The 13019-nt window shown below is 40.6% G+C and overlaps 1 protein-coding gene and 1 non-coding gene across 2 annotated transcripts in view; one reads left to right on the top strand and one right to left on the bottom strand.

The window, feature by feature from the left end:
• The window catches only part of LOC126295146 (high affinity cGMP-specific 3',5'-cyclic phosphodiesterase 9A-like), a 2007270-nt gene extending 1994573 nt beyond the window's left edge, over positions 1–12697 (top strand). Inside the window, exons 18-19 of the mRNA XM_049987432.1 lie at positions 2266–2478; positions 6234–12697. Coding sequence (XP_049843389.1) covers positions 2266–2478; positions 6234–6522 — 502 coding nt within the window. The 3' untranslated portion in view covers positions 6523–12697. The remainder of the gene's footprint in view (positions 1–2265; positions 2479–6233) is intronic.
• Positions 1424–1497, bottom strand: Trnaa-ugc (transfer RNA alanine (anticodon UGC)). Its single transcript has one exon. It is a non-coding gene; the product is annotated as a tRNA-Ala (tRNA).
• Positions 12698–13019: the final 322 nt, after the last annotated feature.

The raw sequence follows: 13019 nt of genomic DNA, 5'->3' as shown, positions 1-13019 counted from the left end.
CTCGCATCATATCGCCCCCCCCCCCCCCCTCCACCTAACTCTCTCTCTCTCTCTCTCTCTCTCTCTCTCTCTCTCTCACACACACACACACACACACACACACACACACACACACACACACACACAGATATATATATATACAAAGATTCTGTAACTTACCAAACGAAAGCATTGGTATGTTGATAGAAACAATAACAAACACAAACACACTCAAATTTCAAGCTTTCGCAACCCACAGTTGCTTCATCAGGAAAGAGGGAAGAAGAGGGAAAGACGAAAGGATGTGGGTTTTAAGGGAGAGGGTAAGGAGCCATTCCAATCCCGGGAGCGGAAAGACTTACCTTAGGGGAAAAAAAGGACAGGTATACACTCACACACATACACACACACACACACACACACACACACACACACACACACACACACACATCCATCTGCACATATACAGACACAAGCAGACACAGCATATGTGCGCATGGATATATATGTGTGTGTGTGTGTGTGTGTGTGTGTGTGTGTGTGTGTGTGTGTGTGTGTGTGCGCGCGAGTGTATACCTGTCCTTTTTTCCCCCTAAGGTAAGTCTTTCCGCTCCCGGGATTAGAATGACTCCTTACCCTCTCCCTTAAAACCCACATCCTTTCATCTTTCCCTCTCCTTCCCTCTTTCCTGACGAAGCAACCGCCGGTTGCGAAAGCTCGAATTTTGTGTGTATGTTTGTGTTTGTTTGTGTGTCTATCGACCTGCCAGCACTTTTGTTTGGTAAGTCACATCATCTTTATATATATACACACACAGAGTTTCTAGCTTTCGCAACCAACGGTTGCTTCTTCAGGAAAGAGGGAAGGAGAGGGAAAGAAGAAAGGATGTGGGTTTTAAGGGAGAGGGTAAGGAGTCATTCCAATCCCGGAAGCGGAAAGACTTACCTTCTTTTATTTACATCATCATATATATACAGAGAGGGGGGGGGGGAGGAGATGGGGTGAGCATAAATATGACCAACAAACTGAATGGACATAGTGCTCACTGGAAATGGAGAAAGAAAGGTACTATGAACATGTGTCTAGAAATGCATTATTGCCACAATAGATGGGGCTGAGGAATGAAACTTCCTCTGACCACGTGCCATGTGTTCTTTGTGTGCTGCAGACTGTGTGACTCACACAGCATACTGTAAACAGCCGAATAGTTCAGTACTCAATTGGGGAACAAGCCAAGATCGTGTTTATAAACAACAGGTAGATGGAAACTGTGATGTGCAGCACACCTCTTAGAAAACAAGTACCCTCACAGACACCAGTCACATCACATGACATTTCCAGGCTTTTATGGGGATATGTGTAATCATGGGCCCTTACAATGAAATGAACACCCTTAGCTGCTCACAGGCGTTGACATACGTCAACGGGGACAGATGAAAATGTGTTCCCCGACCGGGACTCGAACCCGGTATCTTCTGCTTGCATGGCAGACGCTCTATCCATTTGAGCCACCGAGGACACACAGGATAGCGCAACTACAGGGATTTATCTCTGGCAGGCCTCCCGCGAAACCCACATTCTGAACGTATTGTCCCACACTACATTTGTAGTGACCCTGCCCATTATACTCGTTACTCGCGGCGCGTTGCCGATTCCCATTAGAGTTCGGGCACTGTTTGTGCATCTGCAGAGAAGAAGAAGGTGGTCGAGTGGCTGAAGAGCCTTAATTATATATATATATATATATATATATATATATATATATATATATATAGAACGGTTGCCATCTTAGTAAATATATCATGGACCCTTTCACACAGATGAATGTGCAGAAAGTTCAGAGAGTGTGCGAACAAGCAAGAGGCATCATATTAGCCAAAATATGATTGTGTGTACCCTAACTGACAACCACAGCTGTACCTATCACATACAAGTGCAAGGATTATCAGTAGCCGATTTCCCTCTACGGGAAGGAGTTTGTCGGTTGTTTTTGCATCAGACCAACTTAATTATGGGGTTTCAGTCATCAGTCCTCTTTACCAACAAAATAACCTTTACCAGAACTAGCACCATCAATCTGCATAACAGACATCTGTGTGCTACAGACACGGCATGTGGTCGGAGGAACTTTTATTCATCAGCAGCACCATCTACCGTGGCAACAACGCAATTCCGGACACAGGTTCATATGACAGTCAGGAGTCCTCCCTGCAGTTTGTCAGTTTTACTAATGTTCACCCTGTACATGTAACACATATTTCACACCCCCTCTTCCGTGTCTTGCAGGCTGCGGAGCTTCGCATTCGGGAGCAGTGGCAGTGACCGCAGCAGCCCCAGCAGCCGCGAAGCTACGCCCACCAGGCAGCCGGGTGCGCGCCGCCGCAGCACCGTCAGTGGGAGCCCCGTCAGCGTCAGCGGGGGTGGCGCCACCACCCCGGAGCCGTCTTCTGCACCCGACGGCAAGGCCACCACACTGCCCAAGGCACGCCGCCCCCGTGGGTGAGTCATCGGCTTTGGGTTACAGCACATGTACGGGGTGAAAAGTATTTAAACCGACAAACTCTGTGAGGTTGTAGAGGACATCAAAACAAATATTTATCCCTAATGTTATTTTTTCCTATGGGGATTATTTAAACCAGTGGAGGCCGTATTATGCTCTTCAGTTGTTAAGAGGCCGTATTATGTTCTTTAGTTGTTGTTGTTGTTGTGGTCTTCAGTCCTGAGACTCGTTTGATGCAGCTCTCCATGCTCCTCTATCCTGTGCAAGCTTCTTCATCTCCCAGTACCCTCTGCAACCTACATCCTTCTGAATCTGCTTAGTGTCTGCTTGGTCTCCCTCTACGATTTTTACCCTCCACGCTGCCCTCCAATACTAAACTGGTGATTCGTTGATGTTCCAGAACATGTCCTATCAACCGATCCCTTCTTCTAGTCAAGTTGTGCCACAAACTTCTCTTCTCCCCAATCCTATTCAGTACCTCCTCTTTAGTTACGTGATCTACCCATCTAATCCCCAGCATTCTTCTGTAGTACCACATCTCAAAAGCTTCTATTCTCTTCTTGTCCAAACTATTCATCACCCATGTTTCACTTCCATACATGGTTACACTCCATAAAATACTTTCAGAGACGACTTCCTGACACTTAAATCTATACTTGATGTTAACAAATTTCTCTTCCTCAGAAATGCTTTCCTTGCCATTGCCAGTCTACATTTTATATCCTCTCTGCTTCGACCATTTTGCTCCCCAAATAGCAAAACTCCTTTACTACTTTACGTGTCTCATTTCCTAATCTAATTCCCTCAGCATCACCCGACTTAATTCGACTACATTCCATTATCCTCGTTTTGCTTTTGTTGATGTTCATCTTATATCCTCATTTCAAGACACTGTCCATTCCCTTCAGCTGCTCTTCCAGGTCCTTTGCTGTCTCTGACAGAATTACAATGTCATCAGTGAACCTCAGAGTTTTTATTTCTTCTCCATGGCTTTTAATACCTACTCCAAATTTTTCTTTTGTTTCCTTCACTGCTTGCTCAATATACAGATTTAATAACATCGGGGAGAGGCTACAACCCTGTTTCACTCCCTTCCCAACCACTGCTTCCCTTTCATGCCCCTCCACTCTTAAAACTGCCATCTGGTTTCTGTACAAATTGTAAATAGCTTTTCGTTCCCTGTATTTTACCCCTGCCACCTTCAGAATTTGAAAGAGAGTTTTCCAGTCAACACTGTCAAAAGCTTTCTCTAAGTCTACAAATGCTAGAAATGTAGGTTTGCCTTTCCTTAATCTAGCTTCTAAAATATGTCATAGGGTCAGTATTGCCTCACATGTTCCAATATTTCTACGGAATCCAAACTGATCTTCCCCGAGGTCAGCTTCTACAAGTTTTTCCATTCGTCTGTAAAGAATTCGTGTTAGTATTTTGCAGCTGTGACTTATTAAACTGATATTTCGGTAATTTTCACATCTGTCAACACCTGCTTTCTTTGGGATTGGGATTATTATATTCTTCTTGAAGTCTGAGGGTATTTCGCCTGTCTCATACATCTTGCTCACAAGATGGTAGAGTTTTGTCAGGACTGGCTCTCCCAAGGCTGTCAGTACTTCTAATGTAATGTTGTCTACTCCCGGGGCCTTGTTTCGACTCAGGTCTTTCAGTGCTCTGTCAAACTCTTCACGCAATATCATATCTCCCATTTCATCTTCATCTACATCCTCTGCCATCTCCATAATATTGTCCTCAAGTACATCGCCCTTATATAGACCCTCTATATACTCCCTCCACCTTTCTGCTCTCCCTTCTTTGCTTAGAACTGGGCTTTAGTTGTTACAGGGTGTATTACGCTCTTCCAGTTCTAGGCAACTGCTGTCCACCAGTGTAGTAGTGCATTGTCTCTGTTTACTAATGGAGCAATGCACCTGGAGTGAGTACACTGATATGGTCGGTAGTAATAGACGGCAAATCATCGAGTAAAACTGAAGTGATATCAGGTGTTCCCCAGTGCTGTTCCTGATCTATATAAATGACCTGGGTGACAATCTGAGCAGTTCTCTTAGGTTGTTCGCAGATGATGCTGTAATTTACCGTCTAGTAAGGCCATCCAAAGACCAGTATCAGTTGCAAAGCGATTTAGAAAAGATTGTTGTATGGTGTGGCAGGTGGCAGTTGACACTAAATAACAAAAAGTGTAAGGTGATCCACACGAGTTCGAAAAGAAATCCGTTGGAATTCGATTACTCGATAAATAGTACAATTCTCGAGGCTGTCAATTCAACCAAGTACCTGGGTGTAAAAATTACGAACAACTTCAGTTAGAAAGACCACATAGATAATATTGTGGGGAAGGCAAGCCAAAGGTTGCATTTCATTGGCAGGACACTTAGAAGGTGCAACAAGTACACTAAAGAGACAGCTTACACTACACTCGTTCGTCCTCTGTTAGAATAGTATGATTGTGGTTCGATGAACCCTCTGCCAAGCACTTAAATGTGAATTGCAGAGTAGTCATGTAGATGTAGATGTAGATGTAGACGTGTAGTGTTGAAATACCACGTTGCAGGAGCGGTCTCATCTGAAGAGTGATATTTTTATTAATATCAATTAATTGAAACACCAATACAAAGAGCTGGCTGGAGTGGCCAAGCGGTTCTAGGCGCTACAGTCTGGAACCGTGTGCCCTCTGTGGGCGCAGGTTCGAATCCTGCCTCGGGCATGGTTGTGTTTGATGTTCTTAGTTTAGTTAGGTTTAAGTAGTTCTAACTTCTAGGGGAGTGATGACCTCATCAGTTAAGTCCCATACTGCTCAGAGCCATTTGAACCATTTTTGAACCAATACAAAGAACACCAGTAGTTCACTGAATGTGTTTGTTTTCTCTCTCCTCCCTCACATTCTCTCTGTCTCTGTGGTGCACGTACTGTAAGACCTTCGGTACACACACCATCAGATTATTTGACTTGTCGCTGTAAGAAAGTAGGCGAGTGTGAGCAATACGTCTCGTGGTCTTATCGTGGCGTGTTTATCTTCTGCCGTTAGGTCAGACGATAGAAATGCCACTTGCACGCTTAGAGTAGCAGGTTGACAGTGACCAACTTTAAACAGAACTTGATTAATTTTCACACACATTTATTAAAATAATAAAAAATCATAGATATTACGTAACTTGATTCTGGATGCTGTTTACAATTGACAATCTGGAGTTCAATTGGTCTTGGTACGTTAATCTTATTCTCACATATCTCTGATACTTGACAAAGTGTGTATACATCTCTCTTCATGGCTATGTACGGGAATATGATAATCTTATTAGGCACAGACTGATGCAGACTAATGCAGACTGATGCAGACTAATGCAGACTGACTAATCGGAGGTCTGTACGCTCGTTATAATACCTCGCGCATTCAGGTATCACTACGCGGGTGTGATCCGCGAGGAGAAAAGGTTCTACATTAGCAGCAATCTCATTGGCTGCGTTACATATTAATACACGGCTCGGTGGAAGCACAATTTGGTCTGTCTCGAAGACAGCACCATCTCGTAGTGCGGAGAAGGACGAGCGCTCCGCGAGCGCTGTTGTGCTTAGCGGGGCGTACTCTAGTGGGAAAGTTGTGTACAAGCTGACTACGCAGAACTATGTACACAACAGTCTCACTCTCTCTCTCTCTACACAGACCTGCTTTTCACATAATTCGCACTGTACATGTGAGTGCCCAGTTTTGGCCACAGGCGTATGTTACGTGTTGTTGTAGGTGGAAGGCACTGATCGGCAGTGTGAGCAGCAACAGCGTCCACCACCACCGCCTTCACGCGTCCGTGGGCAGCGCGCCGCCTGGCGCAGGGAAGAGGTCACCGCCAATGTCGGCGTCATCCACGGCGTCGCCGGTGCGCCAGCAGAAGGAGGCGACGTCGCCGGGCGGCGGGTGGATCTCTGCGGTCACCTCCACACTGGGCAGTCGGCCCGTGAGACACCACCACCAGCCCCCACAGCGTGCCAACACCGTGGCAGGGGGTGGGCCGGCGGCAGCGGGGTCGGACTGACTGGGGGATCCGCCGCTGCCCCTCTCACCCTCACCGGAGTGCTCTGCCCCCGGGGGTGGCGGCTCCGGAGGCGAACTGACGTCCCTCTGCTGCTGCTGCTACCCACAGGCCAAGTAGCAAGCTACGTAGGATGCTCTGTGAATGTGTCTCGGTGCCCTGTAGTGCACACGACCCCGTGCAAATGCCTGGCCTTCTCAGCCAAACCGGAGCAGGAAACCCGCAACTCGTGTCAGTGCCGTTGACAGAATACTTGTGAGATTTTGTTCCGTTCACCTCCAGAAAGTGTGTTTGGCGTTTCATCTCTCCAGTCAGACAGTTTCCTAAATCTGCCCTGTTGTCATGTACATCAAAGACAGTTCTCTAACAAATATGTCTACCAGAAATTCCCAGAAGGTCATATTACTTTCACACAGTATTCAAAAATTAAAACAAGCACAAGATATCTAAATTAAATATATTCTTCTCACTACATGAAACAGTGAAAACAGGGTCAAATCAAGAGATGCAAGCAACTGTTCATAGCACAGTTAACAGTTTACTGGACTGTACTCCTGGCTGCATTAGCTGGAAACATAATGGCTTTTAAATATTACTCGTTGGCCAATTGGATGGATTTATACGTGCGGACATGGCTAGCGCAAATTGCATGAAAGAAGTATTGCTTTCACTAAGTCAATTACATCACAAGTTGTTCCGTACTCAAAAATAAGATCTGTAAACTGATTGCATTTTTTGGGAACAAAATAACTTTGTTTCTTCTCATTGCAGAAGAGAGAGGAAACAGCTGTATATCAAAAGTTGCTACAGATTACTCATACAATGCTTTATAGTTCCATGGATTGCATGTCTGGCTGAATTTGCTGGAAGCATAATGACATAAATATTTATTCATCAGCAAATAGGGTGAGTCCATGTTTTTGACTTGTGTGCATATAGTTCAATGAAAGAAATATTCACTTCATTGATGCCAATTGTACTCAGACAACATACATAAATTATAAATATTGTCCAGGAAAGAGAAAATGTATTTGGTTTTCTTGCCACAAGAGACAATGGAAATAGTGTCAAAGCAAGAGATGGAAGCAACTCATCACAGTTTAGTGGATAACATCTCTGGCTGAATTAGCCATAAATGTAGGGACTTATAAATATTTATTCTTGAGTAATTTGGATGAGCCCGCATTTATGGTCACGTTACATGGACCTGAGGAGCCAAATTCCATTGGGTTGCAAATTTTGAGAAAAGTTAATGAAAGATTCGGGTTTTTTTTTCATTTTTTTTTTTTTTTTTTTTTCATATGACTGAAGGTCACGTATTGCACAGACAATAGAAAGTAACTGTTCTACCAAAATGAATTACAACTGGTTGTCCACACCTCTCCCTCAACCTCAATGTGAGAGTGAAAACTATGTTACTGCACTTAATGGATCCCAGATAAATAAATGTATCTTTCTGGTTGGTGGTTGCTGTTTCATTTGCCTCACCACATCAGTTACCATACGAATTGGCCATCACTCAGGGGTTATGTTTTTCTAAAACTCAATTACAGCAAATTCTGCACTGTGCCCTTTCCAAAAGATGCTGTCAATTCCTTTAGCCATTCTTATCCAACCCAAACTTGTTCCCCATTGCTAAACAGGTCTCCATAGAGCACTGAAAATGTAAATGTCCTTCTCCTTCCTATTTTTAGTGTTCATGAATAACTACTGTTATAATCTTTTTCTTTCATTTAATTTACTTCAAAGATTTCTGCTGCCAAATTTGTGTTACTTGAATAAAGAATTTTCAAGCAAGATACATTGCTAAGGAGAGACTGAGTGTTGTTTAGAGTAATGAATAATTTTTCAATTAGTCTTTCTCAGTGGTGAAATTATACTGCAGCTATTTTGAGAAGTGTTGTCTGTTTTGGGAACTATACTGAATTGCCTGTTATTTATTTGTCAACTGTGCAGAAGGGTGCTGGCACAATTGTCTTCCACAATTTTTCTTAATATTTTCCTCGCCATTGCTTTATCTGTGTCTGATGTTAGTTAACTTTCCTTCTGTGGGCATGTTTATATATAACATCAGGAAATGCTGCTACACACAGAGAAATGTGTCAGTTGAATTTATGTACTACAGCATTCGAGTGGTCACAAGGCAGCTTACCTGGCCCTTACAACCTGTTGATGTTGATACATATTTATGTATAATTTTACATAATTTATTGTCTCTTTTGTATTAGAAAGGAGGGTATTAGAAACAAAATTTCCATGTGGAGATGCAGAGGAAATTCTCAAGGCAACAGTGCATATGCGGTTGAATAAAAGTGACACAAAAAGTAGCTTTGGCAAGCTCCTCCATCCAGGAAAAGGAAAGAAAGGATGCAAGGAATGGGCTACTTGGGGACTAAGTGGGAAGCTTAGCCCAATACTCAAGAACAAGAATGGAAAAGAAATTGATTCATCTCTTATCCTGCTCTAATCTTTTTCTCTTGTTTTTTTTTTTTTTTATTTTTTTTTTTAACTCTTGAATAGTCCTATGTACTGTCTTTTCTTCATGAGGGAGTTTCTAGTCCTCTTTCTAATTTTTTAATCTTTCATGGAGGTAAACTATGCGATCATCAGTGCCATTCCTTGAGCTAGAAGGTAGCATTTGTGTCTCTGCTTGTGTGCTTTGATATGCTCAGCCCCTGGTGAAGTATGAGACGCCTTTCAAATGTGCATCAATCTATTAGTAAGATACCGAGAAACTGGTTAGATTTATAAGATCCACTGGAGAGTGACTTATGTAGTTGTGCCTTGAGGGAACAATCAGTTTTAACTGACAATGAACAAATTAAATGACTCAGAAGTACATAGAATCATTAAATATTCTTTGGATGTACAATTAGCTGGTATTAGTAACCATTCTTTCAATACTTCTGTTGGTTCAGTGTGTTGTGATCCCATTCAGACTCTTTGAGACTCAAACTGTTTAGGCAATCCATCAAAGTAGAGACAGCAAATAATTGTTGGTAAATTACAGCTTTGACCAGAATTGAAGTGAAATTTCCTTGAGAGTACACAGTTTCTGGGCATTGCATGACAGAGGTCATTGGTACTTTTGGGTAGCATTGCTCTTGTGTGTTTTGCCCAACAATGTATGACTTATTTTCACACAGAGCACAGAATTTATGTTGGATGGCTCTATTGCAGCACATTTGAAAATGAGATAAATCTAAATATTTGGGGATCTATTAATGCAAACATAGAATACCAGTTTCCTGTTTTTGCTTTTATCTGCTTTTGTTTCCATGTGGACAAGTGAATAACAATTGAACTCAGTTTTTCGAGTCGAATAACTTGGATTACAATAAAGTACAATGAGCAGTATACTGCAACAATTTAATTTTTAATAATTTGCCTTTTTGGACACCATATATGATTAATTTTCACAGCATATCATTAGCATTTCTTGTGTACAGAAGGGAAGTATGGCACTTTCTTGTGTCATTGAGTAAGGCTATTATCACATAATCTCATTAGGTAAATGAAATGAAGTTGTAGGTGAGGGATACATATTTTCCACATTTGCTTAACAGAAGTGACACCCATGTGAAAATGACACTCTCATGAAACAGATGTGTACAGGTCCCAAACGAAAAAGAAAGAAATGTGATTTAATTCCAACAATAATGGTAGCATGTTACTGGATTTTGCTCTGTGTATACTTTCAACATAGTAGAATCTGTTGATAAACTGCTATTGCTGATGCAATTGAAATATGCAAGCGTGTATCGGGAGTGCTAAAGAAAACTATTTTGGTCAAAATAAAATATTCTTCCAGATAATATTTAAGGCATTCAGATATCGTGAGGAAATTCTGTGTGTGATGAATTGGATTCCCCTGACAGTGTCAGCTTTTGAGATTGTAAATGACGACAGGATCAAAAACATTGTGACTTCCAAAGTCGTTAAGTTAAAGTTACAATTAGGAAGGACACAGACATCTTGACTTCTGTTTCTTAGAAAATGTGAAGTAAATTTTCTGCAAATTTAATGACAAGGAACATACCTTCACTATGGATACTATAAAATTATCTTTTGAACTGATAAATCTCCATGAAGTTTGTAGTGAATATGAACTGTGCTGTTGCATACTACTTATTTTTAAAGTATAAAATCTTGTTACCTAAAGAGAACATATTTTTGTTGTTTTTTTCATCAATTGTTTTACCATTCACACTTAGAAAATAAGCAACTTATTGTATGAAATATATGTTCTTTTTCCCCTTCTAGTCACAGTGGCTGCCATGAGGTAAATACAAAGAATGTGTATGAATATACAGTATGTATGTATACATTAAGGTCACAAAATGCCAATGTAAGTAAAGTGTTATCTTTAGAAATCATTGTGAATTACTGATAAAACTCTAGTTTATTAATTGTGTACAAAGTAGAAAATATGAGTTTGAAAACTTTTATTGTTGTATGTCTGGAATAGATATTACTACAAGCCAAATTTGTTCATATGTGTTCAGGATGTGCTTCCTGTAGAGGATTCATCTTTTGCATTTTACTGTTGCGTTTGAAGATTGTCTGTGACACTGACAAAAATCTAATCTAATAGAACTTGACGTCTGCTAAGCAGTTTCTGTGCTGTAGCACGCACTGATGAGAGCTAGTTTGATTGGCCAGTTAGAAGTAAGGTGACGTGTGAAAGAGTCGCACCCACTGACAATTTAGCCCACTCACTCTGAAGAGATTAACTGTTTCCTTTTACACATCAAAATAGATTTGAGGAAGCTTTATTAGCTGACCACTTAATGTTGGGCTAGAAAGGAGAATTAGTAAACAAAATTAAAGAAAGAGCTGTTACCAATTTCTCAAGAGTAGATTTCTTCAGTGTCACACCCACTAGTTTTAAATGCATCTAATTTAGAAGGAGGCAGTAAAAGACAGCACAGAATAGTTTTCTTAACTTGTTCTGTGGGGAGATTCTGGCAAAATAGTGTGTCAGCTCTACACACACAAGCTTTTCCTTTAAGTCGATACACCTTTCTACCAAGCACTAACAGATTTAATTACTTGTAGTCTCACACCCTATTCTGTTCAATTTAGTAACTGTTTCACATCATGTAGCAGTGATATTGATCCCCCTCAGATGTAGTCATCTTTCAGCTGTCACTCTGTGAGAATGTAATATTATTTATTCCTAGATTACATATACGAATGTTATTTTGAAAATGCTGCAGGTGAAACAGTATGCTCTTCAGTAACGAAAAATTTTCAAAAGTTTTTAATAAAAATCAGCTATTCCATTTAGAACTATCGCTGACATATTTATCACGATAGATTCTGCAACTGTGTTGGAACTTAAAAGACATCATCTGTGTTACTATCTCAGCTGCAAATTTTTTTATCATATGGCTACTTTTGATCAGTATTTGGTCACCGTCACATCTATGTAATTGTGTAAGCGACCTGTTGTATCCATATATGAAAACTGCTAGTACTGACGTATTGACTGAAATTAACCATATAATAAAAATAAATTTGCAACGGAGGTAGTAAAATAGAGTATAAAATTATATTTTTCATTTTGAATCACTGAAGCTCCTTACAGATTACCATGCTTTATCACTGGCTTTTGCTTTGATTAACTCAAACACATGTTCATTGCACAAGTGACATTTATTTCTGTGGGTTGTGACTATTTCAATTTCATCTGCAGGCAGTCTTTTTTTAATATACCTCATACAGTGTTTTTGTTAATTATAGCAGTAGTACATGTAGTGTATATATATGACAGTATGTGTTGGAAATCTTTTAAAGTGGAATATAATAAAGATGTAAAGTACTATATATGAAAGAAATTATATGAAGATGAAATGATCTTATTGTGTAGAAGGATATTTGTGAGCTTGGAAGAATGTTAATGCTGACTGTGTTTGTGAGTGTGAGAGAGAGGGAGAGGGGGGGGGGGGGGGGGAGAGAGAGAGAGAGAGAGAGAGAGAGAGAGAGAGAGAGAGAGAGAGAGAAATGACTAGTAATAAGTGTTATAAATGATTGTTATGACAGCAGTAATTTATAAATATATTACCTCCTCCAGGAGTACCAAATCTTTTAAGGTGGAAAAATTGCTGTAACAAAGTTGCTGGACAACTTTAAAATATATACAAAGATATATACATATAAATAAATATATGTCAAATGTTTGTATGAAGTTCCCTCAATTACTCTTGCAGAAGGATGTGAAGCAATGTTTGAATGCTATATGCTGATATGCCATATAGTATGATGATGGCATTGTAATACCTTTGTACCAATTATTTTTGTGATGAAATACTTCTGTAGCTTTGGAATATCTTCGTGTCATAGTTTCTGTTGAAATGACTGTCAATTATTTGAAATTGTGCAAAAAAAAAAAAAAAAAAATTCATGAGGTGAGGTATGTAGTGACCTTACAGTCACGAAATTCTTCCACTAAATGTGAAACGTCTGTACACAGAAATTCGCTTGAACCCAGCTTTGCG

Source organism: Schistocerca gregaria, chromosome 11, assembly GCF_023897955.1.
Source record: "Schistocerca gregaria isolate iqSchGreg1 chromosome 11, iqSchGreg1.2, whole genome shotgun sequence".
NCBI classification, from domain to species: Eukaryota; Metazoa; Arthropoda; class Insecta; order Orthoptera; family Acrididae; genus Schistocerca; species Schistocerca gregaria.
This window is presented reverse-complemented; position numbering and strand designations above follow the sequence as displayed.